Below are 26797 nucleotides of genomic sequence, written 5' to 3' on the forward strand. Positions count from 1 at the left end.
GAGGAGATGATGAAGCTGGTAGTAGTAGTAGTGTTGTGGAGGAGGAGATGATGATGCTGGTAGTAGTAGTAGTAGTACTATTGGTCTGTGTCCATATACATAAGACTTGGGGAGAGATTTATGACCACGGACACTGGAGGCCCCAGTTATCCGGCTGGAGGTAGGTAGGTGGTAGTTGTTGGTAGGACGTGGTTGCGGGAGCTGCTTCCTCTCCCCTCGTGAGTTTCACTTTGTAAAATGTAAAAACCGTGAATAAGAACGAAGCGACTCACAGGGAGAAAGGAGAAGAGATCATCCAGAAGCTGCGAGAATCTGCACCCGACCGCAGCCACGTAAGGACCACAGCCACGTAAGTGCCCCCCCCATAGTACTTACCTCTCCCTAGTAGTGGCTGTAGTATATCTGGGGAGGGGGTGCAGACAATCCTACACTGGGGAGAGGATAGTAGAGACGCTTAGTAATAGAGGAGGGGGGCACATACTTACATCTCCCTAGTAGTGACTGTTGTATATCTGGGGAGGGGGTAGTAGAGATGCTTAGTAATAGAGGAGGGGGGCACATACTTACCTCTCCCTAGTAGTGGCTGTTGTATATCTGGGGAGAGGATAGTAGAGACGCTTAGTAATAGAGGAGGGGGGCACATACTTACCTCTCCATAGTAGTGGCTGTTGTATATCTGGGGAGGGGGTGCAGAGAATCCTACACCGGGGAGAGGATAGTAGAGACGCTTAGTAATAGAGGAGGGGGGCACATACTTACCTCTCCCTAGTAGTGGCTGTTGTATATCTGGGGAGAGGATAGTAGAGACACTTAGTAATAGAGGAGGGGGCACATACTTACCTCTCCCTAGTAGTGGCTGTTGTATATCTGGGGAGAGGATAGTAGAGACGCTTAGTAATAGAGGAGGGGGGCACATACTTACCTCTCCCTAGTAGTGGCTGTTGTATATCTGGGGAGAGGATAGTAGAGACGCTTAGTAATAGAGGAGGGGGGCACATACTTACCTCTCCCTAGTAGTGGCTGTTGTATATCTGGGGAGAGGATAGTAGAGATGCTTAGTAATAGAGGAGGGGGACACATACTTACCTCTCCCTAGTAGTGGTTGTTGTATATCTGGGGAGAGGATAGTAGAGACGCTTAGTAATAGAGGAGGGGGGCACATACTTACCTCTCCATAGTAGTGGCTGTTGTATATCTGGGGAGAGGATAGTAGAGACGCTTAGTAATAGAGGAGGGGGGCACATACTTACCTCTCCCTAGTAGTGGCTGTTGTATATCTGGGGAGAGGATAGTAGAGACGCTTAGTAATAGAGGAGGGGGGCACATACTTACCTCTCCCTAGTAGTGGCTGTTGTATATCTGGGGAGAGGATAGTAGAGACGCTTAGTAATAGAGGAGGGGGGCACATACTTACCTCTCCATAGTAGTGGCTGTTGTATATCTGGGGAGAGGATAGTAGAGACGCTTAGTAATAGAGGAGGGGGGCACATACTTACCTCTCCCTAGTAGTGGCTGTTGTATATCTGGGGAGAGGATAGTAGAGACGCTTAGTAATAGAGGAGGGGGCACATACTTACCTCTCCCTAGTAGTGGCTGTTGTATATCTGGGGAGAGGATAGTAGAGACGCTTAGTAATAGAAGAGGGGGGCACATACTTACCTCTCCCTAGTAGTGGCTGTTGTATATCTGGGGAGAGGATAGTAGAGACGCTTAGTAATAGAGGAGGGGGGCACATACTTACCTCTCCCTAGTAGTGGCTGTTGTATATCTGGGGAGAGGATAGTAGAGACGCTTAGTAATAGAGGAGGGGGGCACATACTTACCTCTCCCTAGTAGTGGCTGTTGTATATCTGGGGAGAGGATAGTAGAGACGCTTAGTAATACAGGAGGGGGCACATACTTACCTCTCCCTAGTAGTGGCTGTTGTATATCTGGGGAGAGGATAGTAGAGACGCTTAGTAATAGAGGAGGGGGCACATACTTACGTCTTCCTAGTAGTGGCTGTTGTATATCTGGGGAGAGGATAGTAGAGACGCTTAGTAATAGAGGAGGGGGGCACATACTTACCTCTCCCTAGTAGTGGCTGTTGTATATCTGGGGAGGGGGTGCAGAGAATCCTACACTGGGGAGAGGATAGTAGAGACGCTTAGAAATAGAGGAGGGGGCACATACTTACCTCTCCCTAGTAGTGGCTGTTGTATATCTGGGGAGAGGATAGTAGAGACGCTTAGTAATAGAGGAGGGGGGCACATACTTACCTCTCCCTAGTAGTGGCTGTTGTATATCTGGGGAGAGGATAGTAGAGACGCTTAGTAATACAGGAGGGGGGCACATACTTACCTCTCCCTAGTAGTGGCTGTTGTATATCTGGGGAGAGGATAGTAGAGACGCTTAGTAATACAGGAGGGGGGCACATACTTACCTCTCCCTAGTAGTGGCTGTTGTATATCTGGGGAGAGGATAGTAGAGACGCTTAGTAATAGAGGAGGGGGCACATACTTACCTCTCCCTAGTAGTGGCTGTTGTATATCTGGGGAGAGGATAGTAGAGACGCTTAGTAATACAGGAGGGGGGCACATACTTACCTCTCCCTAGTAGTGGCTGTTGTATATCTGGGGAGAGGATAGTAGAGACGCTTAGTAATAGAGGAGGGGGCACATACTTACCTCTCCCTAGTAGTGGCTGTTGTATATCTGGGGAGAGGATAGTAGAGACGCTTAGTAATAGAGGAGGGGGCACATACTTACCTCTCCCTAGTAGTGGCTGTTGTATATCTGGGGAGAGGATAGTAGAGACGTTTAGTAATAGAGGAAGGGGGCACATACTTACCTCTCCCTAGTAGTGGCTGTTGTATATCTGGGGAGAGGATAGTAGAGACGCTTAGTAATAGAGGAGGGGGGCACATACTTACCTCTCCCTAGTAGTGGCTGTTGTATATCTGGGGAGAGGATAGTAGAGACGCTTAGTAATAGAGGAGGGGGCACATACTTACCTCTCCCTAGTAGTGGCTGTTGTATATCTGGGGAGAGGATAGTAGAGACGCTTAGTAATAGAGGAGGGGGGCACATACTTACCTCTCCCTAGTAGTGGCTGTTGTATATCTGGGGAGAGGATAGTAGAGACGCTTAGTAATAGAGGAGGGGGGCACATACTTACCTCTCTCTAGTAGTGGCTGTTGTATATCTGGGGAGAGGATAGTAGAGACGCTTAGTAATAGAGGAGGGGGGCACATACTTACCTCTCCCTAGTAGTGGCTGTTGTATATCTGGGGAGAGGATAGTAGAGACGCTTAGTAATAGAGGAGGGGGGCACATACTTACCTCTCCCTAGTAGTAACTGTTGTATATCTGGGGAGAGGATAGTAGAGACGCTTAGTAATAGAGGAGGGGGGCACATACTTACCTCTCCCTAGTAGTGGCTGTTGTATATCTGGGGAGAGGATAGTAGAGACGCTTAGTAATAGAGGAGGGCGGCACATACTTACCTCTCCCTAGTAGTGGCTGTTGTATATCTGGGGAGAGGATAGTAGAGACGCTTAGTAATAGAGGAGGGGGGCACATACTTACCTCTCCCTAGTAGTGGCTGTTGTATATCTGGGGAGAGGATAGTAGAGACGCTTAGTAATAGAGGAGGGGGGCACATACTTACCTCTCCCTAGTAGTGGCTGTTGTATATCTGGGGAGAGGATAGTAGAGACACTTAGTAATAGAGGAGGGGGCACATACTTACCTCTCCCTAGTAGTGGCTGTTGTATATCTGGGGAGAGGATAGTAGAGACGCTTAGTAATAGAGGAGGGGGGCACATACTTACCTCTCCCTAGTAGTGGCTGTTGTATATCTGGGGAGAGGATAGTAGAGACACTTAGTAATAGAGGAGGGGGCACATACTTACCTCTCCCTAGTAGTGGCTGTTGTATATCTGGGGAGAGGATAGTAGAGACGCTTAGTAATAGAGGAGGGGGGCACATACTTACCTCTCCCTAGTAGTGGCTGTTGTATATCTGGAGAGAGGATAGTAGAGATGCTTAGTAATAGAGGAGGGGGGCACATACTTACCTCTCCCTAGTAGTGGCTGTTGTATATCTGGGGAGAGGATAGTAGAGACGCTTAGTAATAGAGGAGGGGGCACATACTTACCTCTCCCTAGTAGTGGCTGTTGTATATCTGGGGAGAGGATAGTAGAGACGCTTAGTAATAGAGGAGGGGGCACATACTTACCTCTCCCTAGTAGTGGCTGTTGTATATCTGGGGAGAGGATAGTAGAGACGCTTAGTAATAGAGGAGGGGGCACATACTTACCTCTCCCTAGTAGTGGCTGTTGTATATCTGGGGAGAGGATAGTAGAGACGCTTAGTAATAGAGGAAGGGGGCACATACTTACCTCTCCCTAGTAGTGGCTGTTGTATATCTGGGGAGAGGATAGTAGAGACGCTTAGTAATAGAGGAGGGGGGCACATACTTACCTCTCCCTAGTAGTGGCTGTTGTATATCTGGGGAGAGGATAGTAGAGACGCTTAGTAATAGAGGAGGGGGCACATACTTACCTCTCCCTAGTAGTGGCTGTTGTATATCTGGGGAGAGGATAGTAGAGACGCTTAGTAATAGAGGAGGGGGGCACATACTTACCTCTCCCTAGTAGTGGCTGTTGTATATCTGGGGAGAGGATAGTAGAGACGCTTAGTAATAGAGGAGGGGGGCACATACTTACCTCTCCCTAGTAGTGGCTGTTGTATATCTGGGGAGAGGATAGTAGAGACGCTTAGTAATAGAGGAGGGGGGCACATACTTACCTCTCCCTAGTAGTGGCTGTTGTATATCTGGGGAGAGGATAGTAGAGACGCTTAGTAATAGAGGAGGGGGGCACATACTTACCTCTCCCTAGTAGTGGCTGTTGTATATCTGGAGAGAGGATAGTAGAGATGCTTAGTAATAGAGGAGGGGGGCACATACTTACCTCTCCCTAGTAGTAACTGTTGTATATCTGGGGAGAGGATAGTAGAGACGCTTAGTAATAGAGGAGGGGGGCACATACTTACCTCTCCCTAGTAGTAACTGTTGTATATCTGGGGAGAGGATAGTAGAGACGCTTAGTAATAGAGGAGGGAGGCACATACTTACCTCTCCCTAGTAGTGGCTGTTGTATATCTGGGGAGAGGATAGTAGAGACGCTTAGTAATAGAGGAGGGGGGCACATACTTACCTCTCCCTAGTAGTGGCTGTTGTATATCTGGGGAGAGGATAGTAGAGACGCTTAGTAATAGAGGAGGGGGACACATACTTACCTCTCCCTAGTAGTGGCTGTTGTATATCTGGGGAGAGGATAGTAGAGACGCTTAGTAATAGAGGAGGGGGGCACATACTTACCTCTCCCTAGTAGTGGCTGTTGTATATCTGGGGAGAGGATAGTAGAGACGCTTAGTAATAGAGGAGGGCGGCACATACTTACCTCTCCCTAGTAGTGGCTGTTGTATATCTGGGGAGAGGATAGTAGAGACGCTTAGTAATAGAGGAGGGGGGCACATACTTACCTCTCCCTAGTAGTGGCTGTTATATATCTGGGGAGAGGATAGTAGAGACGCTTAGTAATAGAGGAGGGGGGCACATACTTACCTCTCCCTAGTAGTGGCTGTTGTATATCTGGGGAGAGGATAGTAGAGACGCTTAGTAATAGAGGAGGGGGGCACATACTTACCTCTCCCTAGTAGTGGCTGTTATATATCTGGGGAGAGGATAGTAGAGACGCTTAGTAATAGAGGAGGGGGGCACATACTTACCTCTCCCTAGTAGTAACTGTTGTATATCTGGGGAGAGGATAGTAGAGACGCTTAGTAATAGAGGAGGGCGGCACATACTTACCTCTCCCTAGTAGTGGCTGTTGTATATCTGGGGAGAGGATAGTAGAGACGCTTAGTAATAGAGGAGGGCGGCACATACTTACCTCTCCCTAGTAGTGGCTGTTGTATATCTGGGGAGAGGATAGTAGAGACGCTTAGTAATAGAGGAGGGCGGCACATACTTACCTCTCCCTAGTAGTGGCTGTTGTATATCTGGGGAGAGGATAGTAGAGACGCTTAGTAATAGAGGAGGGCGGCACATACTTACCTCTCCCTAGTAGTGGCTGTTGTATATCTGGGGAGAGGATAGTAGAGACGCTTAGTAATAGAGGAGGGCGGCACATACTTACCTCTCCCTAGTAGTGGTTGTTGTATATCTGGGGAGAGGATAGTAGAGATGCTTAGTAATAGAGGAGGGGGACACATACTTACCTCTCCCTAGTAGTGGCTGTTGTATATCTGGGGAGAGGATAGTAGAGACGCTTAGTAATAGAGGAGGGGGGCACATACTAACCTCTCCCTAGTAGTGGCTGTTGTATATCTGGGGAGAGGATAGTAGAGACGCTTAGTAATAGAGGAGGGGGGCACATACTTACCTCTCCCTAGTAGTGGCTGTTGTATATCTGGGGAGAGGATAGTAGAGACGCTTAGTAATAGAGGAGGGCGGCACATACTTACCTCTCCCTAGTAGTGGCTGTTGTATATCTGGGGAGAGGATAGTAGAGACGCTTAGTAATAGAGGAGGGGGGCACATACTTACCTCTCCCTAGTAGTGGCTGTTGTATATCTGGGGAGAGGATAGTAGAGACGCTTAGTAATAGAGGAGGGGGCACATACTTACCTCTCCCTAGTAGTGGCTGTTGTATATCTGGGGAGAGGATAGTAGAGACGCTTAGTAATAGAGGAGGGGGGCACATACTTACCTCTCCCTAGTAGTGGCTGTTGTATATCTGGGGAGAGGATAGTAGAGACGCTTAGTAATAGAGGAGGGCGGCACATACTTACCTCTCCCTAGTAGTGGCTGTTGTATATCTGGGGAGAGGATAGTAGAGATGCTTAGTAATAGAGGAGGGGGACACATACTTACCTCTCCCTAGTAGTGGCTGTTGTATATCTGGGGAGAGGATAGTAGAGATGCTTAGTAATAGAGGAGGGGGCACATACTTACCTCTCCCTAGTAGTGGCTGTTGTATATCTGGGGAGAGGATAGTAGAGACGCTTAGTAATAGAGGAGGGGGCACATACTTACCTCTCCCTAGTAGTGGCTGTTGTATATCTGGGGAGAGGATAGTAGAGACGCTTAGTAATAGAGGAGGGGGGCACATACTTACCTCTCCCTAGTAGTGGCTGTTGTATATCTGGGGAGAGGATAGTAGAGACGCTTAGTAATAGAGGAGGGGGCACATACTTACCTCTCCCTAGTAGTGGCTGTTGTATATCTGGGGAGAGGATAGTAGAGACGCTTAGTAATAGAGGAGGGGGGCACATACTTCTGGCAGGACTTTACTTAAATAGAAGCAAAGAGAGAAAACCTTGTAGTGTAACCAATGACTCGGTGTCCGGGTGCAAAAATAGTGAAGTAGTAGTTGAGGTGATGGATATAATTGTGGTAGTAGTGGTAGGGATGATGGTAGTAGTAGTGATGAGAGTAGTGCCACTTCCCCCCGGGGCCTAGCCTTTTCTTGGGGCCTGTAGGCAGCTGGGCCCAGAATACCGGAGTGCCTGGCGGTTGTGGCCTAGGGCACGCTGTGGTCACGGTGCTTGGTATGGGGACCGGAGGACTGTCCTACAGCCTGGCAGCTCTCCAGCAGGTGGTGTGTGCAGGAAATATGGAGGAAGAGGCTGATGTGCTGGATCTCCCTGGGGCAACCCCTGAGTGTCTGTAAGATAGGTCCCTGGATAATGGATGTGGAGCCCGTGGTGGTAACAGCCGTATCCAGGGATTAGACGGAGCCAACATTATGCAAATCAACTCACAGTTCTGAACAGCAGGCAATGGCCAAAATGGTCAACAGCAGATTCTGGTACTGGAGTGGCCATGGAGAGGGTCCTCAGGAATAAAATAGCTGAGATGGAGCTGTGTCCAAACTGTGGAAGCTGCAGCTCTGGATGAGAGTCTCCAGACTCAGTCCCTGGGATTGGTTTCTGTGACAGCACTGAAGGTGCACTACACACTGACTCTCTAATCACTCTGTGCATGTGGTCTGGACTGCGGACAAAGACTAAGACCATGTGCTCCCCCTGTACAGGGGTTTTATCCTCCCCCTGGTCAGGTGGTAGCACCTCTCCAATCACACTCCAGTGTACAATACAGCCACATAATTGGTCAATAACTTACACCCATTTAACCCTTGCCTGTCCAGGCAGAGACTACAGCTGCAATTACATAAACTCCCAGGGCTAGAATTTACTAGATGATTCATGACTTCCTCCGACAGCTCCTGACCTGGAGAGGGCGCTGTTCACAACTAGCAGCCTGCAGGGGTATTGTATTGGCAGGGGTGTTGCAGTAGTAGAGATGATTGTGGTTGTAGTAGAGGTTATTGTGATATTAGTAATGATGGGAGTAGTAGAGATGATTGTGGTAGTAGTGATGATCCAGTAACCTAGGAGCTACATACACAGGCTGCATACAATGTATCCAGTGATTACTTCTGCAGCTCTGTGACATAACGTACACATTTACAGCATCATCTTCAAGATACCTGTGTGCAGGACCTTCACCAGGAACCAGCCGCCTGCCGGGACCTTCTTTTCTGAGGAATCTACCTTTGGGAGCAGCTGCTGATTCCTTCTTTCCCAGCCCTTCTGTAGTCTCTATAGACAGTCATATACTAGTTACCCCCCTTATAGATATCATATACTAGTTACCCCCTTATAGATATCATATACTAGTTACCCCCCTTATAGATATCATATACTAGTTACCCCCCCTTATAGATATCATATACTAGTTACCCCCCTTATAGATATATCATATACTAGTTACCCCCTTATAGATATCATATACTAGTTACCCCCTTATAGATATCATATACTAGTTACCCCCCTTATAGATATATCATATACTAGTTACCCCCTTATAGATATCATATACTAGTTACCCTCCTTATAGATATCATATACTAGTTACCCCCTTATAGATATATCATTTACTAGTTACCCCCCTTATAGATATATCATTTACTAGTTACCCCCTTATAGATGTCATATACTAGTTACCCCTCTTATAGATACATCATATACTAATTACCCCCTTATAGATATTATATGCTAGTTACTCCTCTTATAGATATAATATACTAGTTACCCCCCTTATAGATATCATATACTAGTTACCCCCCTTATAGATATAGCATATACTAATTGCCCCCTTATAGGTATATCATATACTAGTTACCCCTCTTATAGATATATACTGGTTACCCCCCTTATAGATATATCATATACTAGTTACCCCCCTTATAGATATCATGTACTATTTACCCCCCAAAAGATATCATATACTAGTTACCCCCCTTATAGATATCATATACTAGTTACCCCCTTATAGATATATCATATACTAGTTACCCCCCTTATAGATATATCATATACTAATTACCCCCCTTATAGATATCATATACTAGTTACTCCTCTTATAGATATCATATACTAGTTACCCCCTTATAGATATATCATATACTAGTTACCCCCCTTATAGATATCATATACTAGTTACCCCCCTTATAGATATCATATACTAGTTACCCCCCTTATAGATATATCATATACTAGTTACCCCCCTTATAGATATAATTTACTAGTTACCCCCCTTATAGATATATCATATACTAGTTACCCCCATTATAGATATATCATATACTAGTTACCGCCGTTATAGATATATCATATACTAGTTACCCCCCTTATAGATATCATATATTAGTTACCCCCTTATAGATAACATATACTAGTTACCCCCCTTATAGATATCATATACTAGTTACCCCCTTATAGATATCATATACTAGTGACCCCCCTTATAGATATCATATACTAGTTACCCCCCTTATAGATATCATATACTAGTGACCCCATTATAGATATCATATACTAGTGACCCCCCTTATAGATATCATATACTAGTTACCCCCTTATAGATATATCATATACTAGTTACCCCCCTTATAGATATATCATATACTAATTACCCCCCTTATAGATATCATATTCTAGTTACTCCTCTTATAGATATCATATACTAGTTACCCCCCTTATAGATATATCATATACTCGTTATCCCCCTTATAGATATCATATACTAGTTACCCCCCTTATAGATATCATATACTAGTTACCCTCCTTATAGGTATATCATATACTAGTTACCCCCCCTTATAGATATCATATACTAGTTACCCCCCTTATAGATATATCATATACTAGTTACCCCCCTTATAGATATATCATATACTAGTTACCCCCCTTATAGATATCATATACTAGTTACCCCCTTATAGATATATCATATACTAGTTACCCCCATTATAGATATATCATATACTAGTTACCCCCCTTATAGATATATCATTTACTAGTTACCCCCTTATAGATGTCATATACTAGTTACCCCTCTTATAGATACATCATATACTAATTACCCCCTTATAGATATTATATACTAGTTACTCCTCTTATAGATATAATATACTAGTTACCCCCCTTATAGATATCATTTACTAGTTACCCCCCTTATAGATATATCATATACTAGTTACTCCTCTTATAGATATAATATACTAGTTACCCCCCTTATAGATATCATATACTAGTTACCCCCCTTATAGATATATCATATACTAATTGCCCCCTTATAGGTATATCATATACTAGTTACCCCTCTTATAGATATATACTGGTTACCCCCCTTATAGATATCATGTACTATTTACCCCCCCAATAGATATCATATACTAGTTACCCCCCTTATAGATATAATATACTAGTTACCCCCTTATAGATATATCATATACTAGTTACCCCCCTTATAGATATATCATATACTAATTACCCCCCTTATAGATATCATATACTAATTACTCCTCTTATAGATATCATATACTAGTTACCCCCTTATAGATATATCATATACTAGTTACCCCCCTTATAGATATCATATACTAGTTACCCCCCTTATAGATATATCATATACTAGTTACCCCCCTTATAGATATAATTTACTAGTTACCCCCCTTATAGATATATCATATACTAGTTACCCCCATTATAGATATATCATATACTAGTTACCGCCGTTATAGATATATCATATACTAGTTACCCCCCTTATAGATATCATATATTAGTTACCCCCTTATAGATAACATATACTAGTTACCCCCCTTATAGATATCATATACTAGTTACCCCCTTATAGATATATCATATACTAGTTACCCCCCTTATAGATATCATATACTAGTTACCCCCCTTATAGATATCATATACTAGTTACCCCCCTTATAGATATATCATATACTAGTTACCCCCCTTATAGATATAATTTACTAGTTACCCCCCTTATAGATATATCATATACTAGTTACCCCCATTATAGATATATCATATACTAGTTACCGCCGTTATAGATATATCATATACTAGTTACCCCCCTTATAGATATCATATATTAGTTACCCCCTTATAGATAACATATACTAGTTACCCCCCTTATAGATATCATATACTAGTTACCCCCTTATAGATATCATATACTAGTGACCCCCCTTATAGATATCATATACTAGTTACCCCCCTTAAAGATATCAAATACTAGTGACCCCATTATAGATATCATATACTAGTGACCCCCCTTATAGATATCATATACTAGTTACCCCCTTATAGATATATCATATACTAGTTACCCCCCTTATAGATATATCATATACTAATTACCCCCCTTATAGATATCATATACTAGTTACTCCTCTTATAGATATCATATACTAGTTACCCCCCTTATAGATATATCATATACTAGTTACCCCCCTTATAGATATCATATACTAGTTACCCCCCTTATAGATATCATATACTAGTTACCCTCCTTATAGGTATATCATATACTAGTTACCCCCCCTTATAGATATCATATACTAGTTACCCCCTTATAGATATATCATATACTAGTTACCCCCCTTATAGATATATCATATACTAGTTACCCCCCTTATAGATATCATATACTAGTTACCCCCCTTATAGATATATCTTATACTAGTTACCCCCATTATAGATATATCATATACTAGTTACCGCCGTTATAGATATATCATATACTAGTTACCCCCTTATAGATATCATATGCTAGTTACCCCCTTATAGATATCATATACTAGTTACCCCCCTTATAGATATATCATATACTAGTTACCCCCTTATAGATATCATATACTAGTTACCCCCCTTATAGATATCAAATACTAGTTACCCCCCTTATAGATATCATATACTAGTGACCCCCCTTATAGATATCATATACTAGTTACCCCCCTTATAGATATCATATACTAGTTACCCCCCTTATAGATATCATATACTAGTTACACCCCTTATAGATATCATATACTAGTTACCCCCCTTATAGATATCATATACTAGTTACCCACCTTATAGATATCATATACTAGTTACCCCCCTTATAGATATCATATACTAGAACAGATTCATTATAACAGAGGAAATAAAAGAAATACCAATAACTAGACACAATTAGTATATAGCAGTGATGGAGAGAACCTTTTATAGACCGAGTGCCCAAACTACAACCAAAATCCCACTTATTTCCCGGGAAGAGGCAACGTGGCATTTTATACAGTAACTTACTGCTCCCTGCTCTTCCACATCTATCAATCGTATCTGCCCCCTGAGGCCACCAATACAGTTGAAAGAAGGAGGGCAACTTCAGACTATCATTGTAGCTTCTCTCCAGGGTCTCTCTGTACAGGAAGAATGGTGGGTCCAGCAGCAGGACCTCCAAAGGCATTGCAGTTCTGTCGGCACCTTCTCACTTTTCCTGCAGTTCCCATCAGCCAATGAAATGTCGTTGATTGCAGCATCTCATAAGTTGCCTGGGACTGCAGGAAGATTTGGTGGATTTGGTCCTGTTTGGTGAACTCTGTCCTGGGGTCAATGGCCTGAGTGCCCACAGAAAGTGCTCCGAGTGCCACCTCCGGCACCCGTGCCATAGGTTCGCCACCTCTGGTATATATTGTCAGGGTTCAGTGGACCCTCTGGACTAGCCAACACCCGGCCTTCACCAGAGCCACCGCACAGTGGGATGGTCTTGCTGCTGCGGCAGGGTACCACCAGGTCGTTCCACAGGTGCGACTAGCCTGCGGTGACAGCCGAGGTCTAAGTACAGATTCAGGCAGTCAGGGCAGGCGGCAGAGATGCAGAGGTCAGAGGTCAGGTACGGGGTCGGCACCAGGAGATCATGGCAAGCAGGAACGGGAACAAGGAGCAAGGAACACAGAGCTCTCTCTATGGCTTTTGGCTAAAAGATCCGTTGGGGAGTGATACCCGAAAGTGCCAGCGCCAATTAAGGGTGCTGGCCCTATAAATCTTTGAGTGCCGGCTCGTGCTTGCCCTAGGGAGCGGGGATGTGCACACGGTCTAGCCGGGACGGGAGCAGGATCCTGGAGAGGTGAGCGTGGGCCAGGGGACGGAGAATGAACAATTCCAGACTCTTCTCTCATCTCCCATAAAGATGAAGATCCTGTCATCCTCAATGAGGAAATAGAAGATCAAAGTCCTGGCAGGGCGATTGCTCCTGGCAGGGCGATTGCTCCTGGTCAAATAAACATCACAGGACTCTCCATCTGCAGGTATTTGATGTAGTGGAGGATGTATATTAGTACATTTCCTTATATCATCCCCCTCGCTCACTCACAATACAAAATACATGAGGTGGACAACCCCTTTAAGACCCAAACTTAAAGCATTTCAATAACCACTAGGGGTCATGTGACATGTTTCTCCTTTCTCAGCGTAGAGACCATCATGCGGCTCCTCGGGGGCGGGAACATTCTCCTCTGTCTGACGCTCTTGATTGGAGAAGCTCAGGTAAGATCATCAGATCCCAAAACATTTCCAAAAGTTATCATGAAATTGGGTGCAAATTACTAAAACTGGGTAAAAGTTAAAGAATTGAGTGTTGGGATCAAGTTAAGATCAACTTTACTTAGTAAAGGATAGGAGTAGTAGTACTGTGCTGTGTCCATCTATACAGGATAGGTGTAGTAGTACTGTGCAGTTTCCATATATACAGGATAGGAGTAGTAGTACTGTGCTGTGCTCAAATATACAAGATAGGAGTAGTAGTACTGTGCTGTGCCCATATATACAGGATAGGAGTAGTAGTACTGTGCTGTGTCCATATATACAGGATAGGAGTAGTAGTACTGTGCTGTGTCCATCTATACAGGATAGGAGTAGTAGTACTGTGCTGTGCTCATATATACAGAATAGGAGTAGTAGTACTGTGCCGTGCCCATATATACAGGATAGGAGTAGTAGTACTGTACTGTGCCCATATATACAGAATAGGAGTAGTAGTACTGTGCTGTACCCATATATACAGGATAGGAGTAGTAGTACTGTGGTGTGTCCATATATACAGGATAGGAGTAGTAGTACTGTGCTGTGTCCATATATACAGGATAGGAGTAGTAGTACTGTGCTGTGCCCATATATACAGGATAGGAGTAGTAGTACTGTGCTGTAACCATATATACAGTATAGGAGTAGTAGTACTGTGCTGTGCCCATCTACACAGGATAGGTGTAGTAGTACTGTGCTGTGTCCATCTATACAGGATAGGAGTAGTAGTACTGTGCTGTGTCCATATATACAGGATAGGAGTAGTAGTACTGTGCTGTGTCCATCTATACAGGATAGGAGTAGTAGTACTGTGCTGTGCTCATATATACAAGATAGAAGTAGTAGTACTGTGCTGTGCCCATATATACAGGATAGGAGTAGTAGTACTGTGCTGTGTCCATATATACAGGATAGGAGTAGTAGTACTGTGCTGTGTCCATATATACAGGATAGGAGTAGTAGTACTGTGCTGTGCTCATATATACAGGATAGGAGTAGTAGTACTGTGCTGTGTCCATCTATACAGGATAGGAGTAGTAGTACTGTGCTGTGCTCATATATACAGAATAGGAGTAGTAGTACTGTGCTGTGCCCATATATACAGGATAGGAGTAGTAGTACTGTGCTGTGCTCATATATACAGAATAGGAGTAGTAGTACTGTGCCGTGCCCATATATACAGGATAGGAGTAGTAGTACTGTACTGTGCCCATATATACAGGATAGGAGTAGTAGTACTGTGCTGTAACCATATATACAGTATAGGAGTAGTAGTACTGTGCTGTGCCCATCTACACAGGATAGGTGTAGTAGTACTGTGCTGTGTCCATCTATACAGGATAGGAGTAGTAGTACTGTGCTGTGTCCATATATACAGGATAGGAGTAGTAGTACTGTGCTGTGTCCATCTATACAGGATAGGAGTAGTAGTACTGTGCTGTGCTCATATATACAAGATAGAAGTAGTAGTACTGTGCTGTGCCCATATATACAGGATAGGAGTAGTAGTACTGTGCTGTGTCCATATATACAGGATAGGAGTAGTAGTACTGTGCTGTGTCCATATATACAGGATAGGAGTAGTAGTACTGTGCTGTGCTCATATATACAGGATAGGAGTAGTAGTACTGTGCTGTGTCCATCTATACAGGATAGGAGTAGTAGTACTGTGCTGTGCTCATATATACAGAATAGGAGTAGTAGTACTGTGCTGTGCCCATATATACAGGATAGGAGTAGTAGTACTGTGCTGTGCTCATATATACAGGATAGGCATAGTAGTACTGTGCCGTGCCCATATATACAGGATAGGAGTAGTAGTACTGTACTGTGCCCATATATACAGGATAGGAGTAGTAGTACTGTGCTGTACCCATATATACAGGATAGAAGTAGTAGTACTGTGCTGTGTACATATATACAGGATAGGAGTAGTAGTACTGTGCTGTGTCCATATATACAGGATAGGAGTAGTAGTACTGTGCTGTGCCCATATATACAGGATAGGACTAGTAGTACTGTGCTGTGTACATATATACAGGATAGGAGTAGTAGTACTGTGCTGTGTCCATATATACAGGATAGGAGTAGTAGTACTGTGCTGTGCCCATATATACAGGATAGGAGTAGTAGTACTGTGCTGTAACCATATATACAGTATAGGAGTAGTAGTACTGTGCTGTGCCCATATATACAGGATAGGAGTAGTAGTACTGTGCTGTGCTCATACATACAGGATAGGAGTAGTAGTACTGGGCTGTGCCCATATATACAGGATAGGAGTAGTAGTACTGTGCTGTGTCCATATATACAGGATAGGAGAAGTATTACTGTGCTGTGTCCATATATACAGGATAGGAGTAGTAGTACTGTGCTGTGCCCATATATACAGTATAGGAGTAGTAGTACTGTGCTGTGCCCATATATACAGGATAGGAGTAGTAGTACTGTGCTGTGTCCATATATACAGGATAGGAGTAGTAGTACTGTGCTGTGCCCATATATACAGGATAGGAGTAGTAGTACTGTGCTGTAACCATATATACAGTATAGGAGTAGTAGTACTGTGCTGTGCCCATATATACAGGATAGGAGTAGTAGTACTGTGCTGTGCTCATACATACAGGATAGGAGTAGTAGTACTGGGCTGTGCCCATATATACAGGATAGGAGTAGTAGTACTGTGCTGTGTCCATATATACAGGATAGGAGAAGTATTACTGTGCTGTGTCCATATATACAGGATAGGAGTAGTAGTACTGTGCTGTGCCTATATATACAGGATAGGAGTAGTGGTACTGTGCTGTGCCCCTATATACAGGATAGGAGTAGTAGTACTGTGCTGTGCCCATATATACAGGATAGGAGCAGTAGTACTGTGCTGTACCCATATATACAGGATAGGAGTAGTAGTACCGTGCTGTACCAATATATACAGGATAGGAGTAGTAGTACTGTGCTGTGCCCATATATATAGGATAGGAGTAGTAGTACTGTACTGTGCCCATATATACAGGATAGGAGTAGTAGTACTGTGCTGTGCCCATATATACAGGATAGGAGTAGTAGTACTGTGGTGTGTCCATATATACAGGATAGGAGTAGTAGTACTGTGGTGTGTCCATATATACAGGATAGGAGTAGTAGTACTGTGGTGTGTCCATATATACAGGATAGGAGTAGTAGTACTGTGCAGTGCCCATATATATAGGATAGGAGTAGTAGTACTGTACTGTGCCCATATATACAGGATAGGAGTAGTAGTACTGTGGTGTGTACATATATACAGGATAGGAGTAGTAGTACTGTGGTGTGTCCATATATACAGGATAGGAGTAGTAGTACTGTGCTGTGCCCATATATACAGGATAGGAGTAGTAGTACTGTGCTGTGCCCATATATACAGGATAGGAGTAGTAGTACTGTGCTGTGCCCATATATACAGGATAGGAGTAGTAGTACTGTGCCCATATATACAGGATAGGAGTAGTAGAACTGTGCTGTGCCCATATATACAGGATAGGAGTAGTAGAACTGTGCTGTGCCCATATATACAGGATAGGAGTAGTAGTACTGTGCTGTGCATATACATACAGGATAGGAGTAGTAGTACTGTGCTGTGTCCATTTATACAGGATAGGCATAGTAGTACTGTGCTGTGCTCATATATACAGGATAGGAGTAGTAGTACTGTGATGTGCCCATATATACAGGATAGGAGTAGTAGTACTGTGCTGTGTCCATATATACAAGATAGGAGTAGTAGTACTGTGCTGTGTCCATTTATACAGGATAGGCGTAGTAGTACTGTGCTGTGCTCATATATACAGGATAGGAGTAGTAGTTCTGTGCTGTGCCCATACAGGATAGGAGTAGTAGTACTGTACTGTGTCCATATATACAGGATAGGATTAGTAGTACTGTGCTGTGTCCATATATACAGGATAGGAGTAGTAGTACTGTGCTGTGTCCATATATACAGGATAGGAGTAGTAGTACTGTGCTGTGCCCATATATACAGGATAGGAGTAGTAGTACTGTGCTGTGCTCATATATACAGGATAGGAGTAGTAGTACTGTGCTTTGTCCATATATACAGGATAGGAGTAGTAGTACTGTGCTGTGTCCATATATACAGGATAGGAGTAGTAGTACTGTGCTGTACCCATATATACAGGATAGGAGTAGTAGTACTGTGCTGTGCCCATACATACAGGATAGGAGTAGTAGTACTGTGCTGTACCCATATATACAGGATAGGGGTAGTAGTACTGTGCTGTGCCCATATATATAGGATAGGAGTAGTAGTACTGTACTGTGCCCATATATACAGGATAGGAGTAGTAGTACTGTGGTGTGTCCATATATACAGGATAGGAGTAGTAGTACTGTGGTGTGTCCATATATACAGGATAGGAGTAGTAGTACTGTGGTGTGTCCATATATACAGGATAGGAGTAGTAGTACTGTGCTGTGCCCATATATACAGGATAGGAGCAGCAGTACTGTGCTGTGCCCATATATACAGGATAGGAGTAGTAGTACTGTGCTGTGCCCATATATACAGGATAGGGGTACTAGTACTGTGCAGTGCCCATATATACAGGATAGGAGTAGTAGTACTGTGCTCTGCCCATATATACAGGATAGGAGTAGTAGTACTGTGCTGTGCATATACATACAGGATATAAGTAGTAGTACTGTGCTGTGCTCATATATACAGGATAGGCATAGTAGTACTGTGCCGTGCCCATATATACAGGATAGGAGTAGTAGTACTGTACTGTGCCCATATATACAGGATAGGAGTAGTAGTACTGTGCTGTACCCATATATACAGGATAGAAGTAGTAGTACTGTGCTGTGTACATATATACAGGATAGGAGTAGTAGTACTGTGCTGTGTCCATATATACAGGATAGGAGTAGTAGTACTGTGCTGTGCCCATATATACAGGATAGGAGTAGTAGTACTGTGCTGTGTACATATATACAGGATAGGAGTAGTAGTACTGTGCTGTGTCCATATATACAGGATAGGAGTAGTAGTACTGTGCTGTGCCCATATATACAGGATAGGAGTAGTAGTACTGTGCTGTAACCATATATACAGTATAGGAGTAGTAGTACTGTGCTGTGCCCATATATACAGGATAGGAGTAGTAGTACTGTGCTGTGCTCATACATACAGGATAGGAGTAGTAGTACTGGGCTGTGCCCATATATACAGGATAGGAGTAGTAGTACTGTGCTGTGTCCATATATACAGGATAGGAGAAGTATTACTGTGCTGTGTCCATATATACAGGATAGGAGTAGTAGTACCGTGCTGTACCCATATATACAGGATAGGAGTAGTAGTACCGTGCTGTACCAATATATACAGGATAGGAGTAGTAGTACTGTGCTGTGCCCATATATATAGGATAGGAGTAGTAGTACTGTACTGTGCCCATATATACAGGATAGGAGTAGTAGTACTGTGGTGTGTCCATATATACAGGATAGGAGTAGTAGTACTGTGGTGTGTCCATATATACAGGATAGGAGTAGTAGTACTGTGGTGTGTCCATATATACAGGATAGGAGTAGTAGTACTGTGCAGTGCCCATATATATAGGATAGGAGTAGTAGTACTGTACTGTGCCCATATATACAGGATAGGAGTAGTAGTACTGTGGTGTGTCCATATATACAGGATAGGAGTAGTAGTACTGTGGTGTGTCCATATATACAGGATAGGAGTAGTAGTACTGTGGTGTGTCCATATATACAGGATAGGAGTAGTAGTACTGTGCTGTGCCCATATATACAGGATAGGGGTACTAGTACTGTGCAGTGCCCATATATACAGGATAGGAGTAGTAGTACTGTGATGTGCCCATATATACAGGATAGGAGTAGTAGTACTGTGCTGTGTCCATATATACAAGATAGGAGTAATAGTACTGTGCTGTGTCCATTTATACAGGATAGGCGTAGTAGTACTGTGCTGTGCTCATATATACAGGATAGGAGTAGTAGTACTGTGCTGTGCTCATATATACAGGATAGGAGTAGTAGTACTGTGCTGTGTCCATATATACAGGATAGGAGTAGTAGTACTGTGCTGTGCCCCTATATACAGGATAGCAGTAGTAGTACTGTGCTGTGCCTATATATACAGGATAGGAGTAGTAGTACTGTGCTGTACCCATATATACAGGATAGGATTAGTAGTACTGTGCTGTGTCCATATATACAGGATAGGAGTAGTATTACTGTGCTGTGCCCATATATACAGGATAGGAGTAGTAGTACTGTGCTGTGTCCATATATACAGGATAGGAGTAGTAGTACTGTGCTGTGTCCATATATACAGGATAGGAGTAGTAGTACTGTGCTGTACCCATATATACAGGATAGGATTAGTAGTACTGTGCTGTGTCCATATATACAGGATAGGAGTAGTATTACTGTGCTGTGCCCATATATACAGGATAGGAGTAGTAGTACTGTGCTGTGTCCATATATACAGGATAGGAGTAGTAGTACTGTGCTGTGTCCATATATACAGGATAGGAGTAGTAGTACTGTGCTGTACCCATATATACAGGATAGGAGTAGTAGTACTGTGCTGTGCCCATACATACAGGATAGGAGTAGTAGTACTGTGCTGTACCCATATATACAGGATAGGGGTAGTAGTACTGTGCTGTGCCCATATATATAGGATAGGAGTAGTAGTACTGTACTGTGCCCATATATACAGGATAGGAGTAGTAGTACTGTGGTGTGTCCATATATACAGGATAGGAGTAGTAGTACTGTGGTGTGTCCATATATACAGGATAGGAGTAGTAGTACTGTGGTGTGTCCATATATACAGGATAGGAGTAGTAGTACTGTGCTGTGCCCATATATACAGGATAGGGGTACTAGTACTGTGCAGTGCCCATATATACAGGATAGGAGTAGTAGTACTGTGCTGTGCCCATATATACAGGATAGGAGTAGTAGTACTGTGCTGTGTCCATATATACAGGATAGGAGCAGTAGTACTGTGCTGTGCCCATATATACAGGATAGGAGTAGTAGTACTGTGCTGTGTCCATATATACAGGATAGGAGCAGTAGTACTGTGCTGTGCCCATATATACAGGATAGGAGTAGTAGTACTGTGCTGTACCCATATATACAGGATAGGAGTAGTAGTACTGTGCTGTGCCCATACATACAGGATAGGAGTAGTAGTACTGTGCTGTACCCATATATACAGGATAGGAGTAGTAGTACTGTGCTGTGCCCATATATACAGGATAGGAGTAGTAGTACTGTGCTGTACCCATATATACAGGATAGGAGTAGTAGTACTGTACCCATATATGCAGGATAGGAGTAGTAGTACTGTGCTGTGCCCATATATACAGGATAGGAGTAGTAGTACTGTGCTGTGCCCATATATACAGGATAGGAGTAGTAGTACTGTGCTGTGCCCATATATACAGGATAGGAGTAGTAGTACTGTGCTACACCCATATATACAGGATAGGAGTAGTAGTACTGTGCTACACCCATATATACAGGATAGGAGTAGTAGTACTGTGCTGTGCCCATATATACAGGATAGTAGAATCCCCTATAGATATATTGAAAAGCAGATAGTGGCTATATTAAAATATAACTTTTACTAGGTCAACCAATAAAAAAATAGGACGTACAGATCACACAAATAACATTGAATGACGCCGCTCAGCCATAGACTACCATTACTAGATAGAATGTTATCGTGTATAGCCAAAACAAGAGTCACAAGGATTAATACTCTTATACACCGGACATCACTGGACCAGCCATTAGACACTACTCTTAGACTTATGGTCGTATATGACGAAAGCAATTATGTATAGTCAAAACAGGAGTAGCATAAATTATAAATCATATAGGGCACAGTTGGATAGATGATTTCATGAAACAGTTTGTTACACGATGCTCTTATACTACAGAGGGTGGATCACAAGAGCCTTACATATATCACCACAAATGACATAGAAATGAGAAGATGGAGCGGTCTCACCCAGTCATGCAGCTTGATGGATAATGGCTCGATGGGGAGGTATCCCTAGTCTTGACTTCTCCTGTCACCCCTTTGCTCCCGCCCTGACAAGGGCGGTCCCACACTTGCCCTGGTGTCTATGCTGTCCCTAGATGTTCATAGGGTGTTGAAGGACCTTTCAGGCAGTTGTCTTTAGATTCCTTTCAGGCAGTTGTCTTTAAATCCCAACGCGTTTCCCCCCGTTTCTTGCGCGTTTCCCCCCGTTTTCTGCACGTCTCTATGCTGGCGTGCACGTCTCTATGCTGGCGTGCACGTCTCTATGCTGGCATGCACGCCAGCATAGAGACGTGCACGCCAGTGCCGGCCGGGTCTTCTGGAGGAACGGCCACTGCCAATCCTCACTATTGCTTACCTCGGCACTCGGGGAAGCATTTGTCAGGCATTGACTCTGGTAACCTGATCCGGTGCCGAGTCATCACGTGCTTGATATCCCCTGATGAACCCCGTAAGAAACGGGGGGAAACGCGTTGGGATCTAAAGACAACTGCCTGAAAGGAATCTAAAGACAACTGCCTGAAAGGTCCTTCAACACCCTATGAACATCTAGGGACAGCATAGACACCAGGGCAAGTGTGGGACCGCTCTTGTCAGGGCGGGAGCAAAGGGGTGACAGGAGAAGTCAAGACTAGGGATACCTCCCCATCGGAGCTACCTGTCCCGTGTCATCCCTACACCACAATCGAGCCATTATCCATCAAGCTGCATGACTGGGTGAGACCGCTCCATCTTCTCATTTCTATGTCATTTGTGGTTATATATGTAAGGCTCTTGTGATCCACCCTCTGTAGTATAAGAGCATCGTGTAACAAACTGTTTCATGAAATTATCTATCCAACTGTGCCCTATATGATTTATAATTTATGCTACTCCTGTTTTGACTATACATAATTGCTTTCGTCATATACGACCATAAGTCTAAGAGTAGTGTCTAATGGCTGCTCCAGTGATGTCCGGTGTATAAGAGTATTAATCCTTGTGACTCTTGTTTTGGCTGCACACGATAACATTCTATCTAGTAATGGTAGCCTATGGCTGAGCGGCGTCATTCAATGTTATTTGTGTGATCTGTACGTCCTATTTTTTTATTGGTTGACCTAGTAAAAGTTATATTTTAATATAGCCACTTTCTGCTTTTCAATATTTGAATTATTGTGGTCAGTACTTTTCAATCTTTTGGTATCCGCTAAAATACCAATTCAGGTTTACAAACGGCGGTACCAATTGGAGATTACCTGGTGCATACAGGTGACTGTCTACCTTGGTGTCTCCTTAGTGGATTAGTTTTGTTGCTTATATTTCCCCTATAGATATACATTCATGACTTGGTAGATATGTAAGAGTAGTGCAGGTCTGGAGGATTCTCCTCATATACAGGGCAGTATATATATATACTCTGCCGTGTCCGTGTTCTGGTATCACTCGATGTAACTGGTGGATTATAGACCTTTCCTCTGATTACAGTCCTGGACGTCCACACTGGACATGTCTGAGAACTCCTTTGATGACCAGTATGAAGGCTGCGCCCAGGACATGGAGGAGGAGGTCACCTCCCGGCTGCTGCAGCAAGAGAAACTCAGGGATCGGGAATTCGCTACAACGTGGGACAGCGCCACCAGGAGATGGCGGAGGATGAGGGTGATTGTCCCCGAGGGCTTCAGGGAGGAGTACGGCGTCGCCATCATGGTCTACAGTAACTATGACCGAGATGTCTACAAGTCCTTCAACAAGGCGGTGAGAGACTACAGCCCGACCTTCCCCTACCACTCCCTGCACTTCTACCTGACCCGAGGCCTGGGGCTCCTGGGGGCCCGCTGCCGCACCGTCTACAGGGGGCTGACAGGGGTGACATTCACTGCCCCCACCATGGGGGAACACGTCCGCCTGGGCCACTTCTCCTCCTCGTCCACCAATCGGACCAAGGCGGAGGAGTTTGGGGAGGACGTCTTGTTCACCATCTCCAGCTGTTATGGGGTCAGTATCAAAGATTTCTCCTACTACCCGGAGCAAGAAGAGGTTCTGGTACCAGTGGATGAGATATTCCAAGTCACCAACTTTACCACCGGACCAGACGGCCAGAGATTTACCCTCAGGGCGGCCAAGAAGAGATGTCACTACTACAACTGTGAATACTTACAGAGAGGTGAGGAGGGTAACACCGGGGGGACACCTCAACCCGAATATAGTGCCCCATAGTATGGCCCCATATATATGTACATATGCAACATCCCCCACCGGGGCCTGGCCTTTATCAGTGTCTGGAGGAAGCCTGGGAATAGGGATCCCTGGTGATGGAGGACGGGGCGCCCTTGGTGGTATACAGCCTGGCCAGGGATCACTAAGAGGCACTTTGTTAACCATAACTTACATTCCTTTATTGGAAAAATGGCAACGGCCACAACAGCAGCAAAATATCACCTGGGTAGAGCTGGTTGGTCGGATCTTAGGTCCTCAGGAAGATGGATAAACAGCTTCAGGCCCGGATACAAGTGTCCTGATCAGAGTCCTGATGGTGGACCTCTGCTTTGGGCCTGGTCTCCTGACAGGCCAAGGTGTCAGGGTAGCATGCTACCTGTGTACCTCACTTGTGTACTTCACCTGTATATCTCTCTAACATACCTACTCTGTGCACCTCACCTGGATATCTCCTGTATGCCTCTACCTTGTACCTCATATTTGTGCCTCACCTGCATGTCTTGTGTTGTAGGTGGCCGCTCTAACACCTGCGTTGCAAGTGGAGGTGAGTGTATTAGGGGTCATTCCTTCCTTACTGGGGGTCTCTGGTGATTAGTGGGTGGGGGAGGGGGATATGGGACAGGTGAGTCTGTGTCACATGGGAGGGGCAGAGGATTCTGGGAAATCTGTGTCTATGGAGGGATTTGTTTCCAGCCTGAGGTCATCTTCTCTTCCAGGGCTGAGGATCCAGTGGTTCCCGGCGCTGACCTTCCTGCTGTGTTTCCTGGTAGTGACCTCCTCATAGTGGCCTCCAGTGATGACCACGTGGGACACCCGCTGCAAATATTTCTGCAAATTTTCAGATTTTTTTTTTTTAATGTAAAAATGATTCTTACTGTGTCACAGCCGAGTCTCAGTTCATTGGTGGATCCCGACGCGGGGGAGGAGTTATGATGTTTATTCTGTTATGTTACATATTTTGTATCCTTTACACTTTATGTCCTGAGGCTCCTTTCACATTTGCATTTCTCGATTAAAAACACCAGAAATATTTTCAAAATGAGCCGTGCAAAACAAGCATCTGAGCCCAATATCTCCAGCGGCAAAATAGTTCAGTACTGATGGAGTATGAAGGGAGGAGCATGAAGGGAGGAGCAAGTGTTCCCTAGTAAGATACAGGACATACCAGCAGGATGAAGGATTGTACACCCAGCACACTGACATACTGGTGCGTGCCCCCTATGACAAGATCTGCTCTTTATTAACTTCCTACCCCCTTGTTTTTGAGAAAAAAAAGGCTTTTAAAATTATGCAAATGAGCCTGAGGGGCACCATGCTCCATTAGCACCAATAAAACACAGAGCCCCTCAAGCTCATTTGCATAATTGTAAAAGCCTTTTTTATTTGTAAAAATGAGGGCATACGAAGAGGGGGCGCACCACAGTGTGTCAGTGTACCTGGTTTACAATCCTTCATCCTGGTGGTGGATGTTCTGTAAGTCTGTCATTCAGGAGCTGCATAGGGGGCAGAGTTGTGCTGCGATATCATCCAAGAGACAAGGATTTATTTGCAGGTAAGTGTCACACACACCTCTCAGGGAATAGCACACAGTGGGGCACATTTACTAAGGGTTCGAATCGCGTTTTTGTGCCGGGATTCCTGAATTTTTCCGATTTGTACCGAATTGCCCCGGGATTTTGGCGCACACGATCAGATTGTGGCGCATCGGCGTCGGCTTTGACGCAACAGAAATGGGGGGGCCTGTCCGTCGGAAAACCTGACAGATTCGGAAAAACTGCGGAATTTCAAAAAAAAATTAGCACTCACATACACCGAGACGGAGGAGGTGAACTCCAGCGGACTTCAGCACAGCAGCGACACCTGGTGGACATCGGGCGCACGACCTTAGTGAATCCCGGCAGAACCCGAATCAGCATCGGAGAACGCGCCTGCAGAATCGCGACTGGACCGGGTAAGTAAATGTGCCCCATTATATTAGGGAGAGCGCCGGTCCCGCCCCTAGCGGGAAACAAATGCCGAGATCTCCGTGTCACATGACGTGTCACATGACGTGTAGGTCCCTAGATAAGGGGTCGCATAATGTGAATTCCATAAGGGTCAGAGCTGGTGTAACCATCACTGTGACACATGATTCCTACATGATAACAACCTCAGTTACACACCCTGTCCCACCACTGCGCTAATATATATATACTCCACTGTGATAATATACGCTGTATTACCAGTGGTAGTATAAAGATTGTGGGCCCCAGTCGGTCTTGAGTTTTACAGACATAGATACGGCCTATATTCATTTTTAATTTAATATACAGGCAAGTTTTTAAAAAGTCCCCACAGCAGAAGTACGGCCTCGGAGGAAGCCGGTGTGGGACTCGGACGGGATCGACGTGGAGTCCGGAGCCAGGTGAGTATGGACCTGGGGGAGTGGGGACCGCGGCAGCACAGCGCGACAAGGGTGCCCCCGCGATCCGAGACATGGATTGGAGAGTAACCCGTGACAGTACCTCCCCCCCCCAAGGCCCTTCTTCTC

General features: G+C 44.4%; 1 protein-coding gene across 1 annotated transcript; it reads left to right on the plus strand.

The window, feature by feature from the left end:
* Nucleotides 1-261: 261 nt before the first annotated feature.
* LOC140116396 (ecto-ADP-ribosyltransferase 5-like) lies at nucleotides 262-25309 on the plus strand. The gene is made up of 5 exons (XM_072132924.1): nucleotides 262-349; nucleotides 13868-13943; nucleotides 23536-24214; nucleotides 24779-24811; nucleotides 24984-25309. Exons 2-5 carry the CDS (start codon nucleotides 13881-13883, stop codon nucleotides 25049-25051), a joined length of 843 nt encoding a protein of 280 aa, XP_071989025.1. The 5' UTR covers nucleotides 262-349; nucleotides 13868-13880; the 3' UTR covers nucleotides 25052-25309.
* The last annotated feature ends 1488 nt before the right edge of the window (nucleotides 25310-26797 follow it).

The sequence above is a fragment of the Engystomops pustulosus genome, chromosome 2 (genome assembly GCF_040894005.1).
Source record: "Engystomops pustulosus chromosome 2, aEngPut4.maternal, whole genome shotgun sequence".
NCBI classification, from domain to species: Eukaryota; Metazoa; Chordata; class Amphibia; order Anura; family Leptodactylidae; genus Engystomops; species Engystomops pustulosus.

What these genes read in the sequence shown, in the direction of transcription:
- LOC140116396 (XM_072132924.1), top strand. Translation starts at nt 13,881, where the DNA reads ATGCGGCTCCTCGGGGGCGGGAACATTCTCCTCTGTCTGACGCTCTTG. An exon ending in CTGTGAATACTTACAGAGAG is followed by an intron (nt 24,215 to 24,778) that starts GTGAGGAGGGTA and finishes CTTGTGTTGTAG; the next exon opens with GTGGCCGCTCTAACACCTGC. An exon ending in CACCTGCGTTGCAAGTGGAG is followed by an intron (nt 24,812 to 24,983) that starts GTGAGTGTATTA and finishes CTTCTCTTCCAG; the next exon opens with GGCTGAGGATCCAGTGGTTC.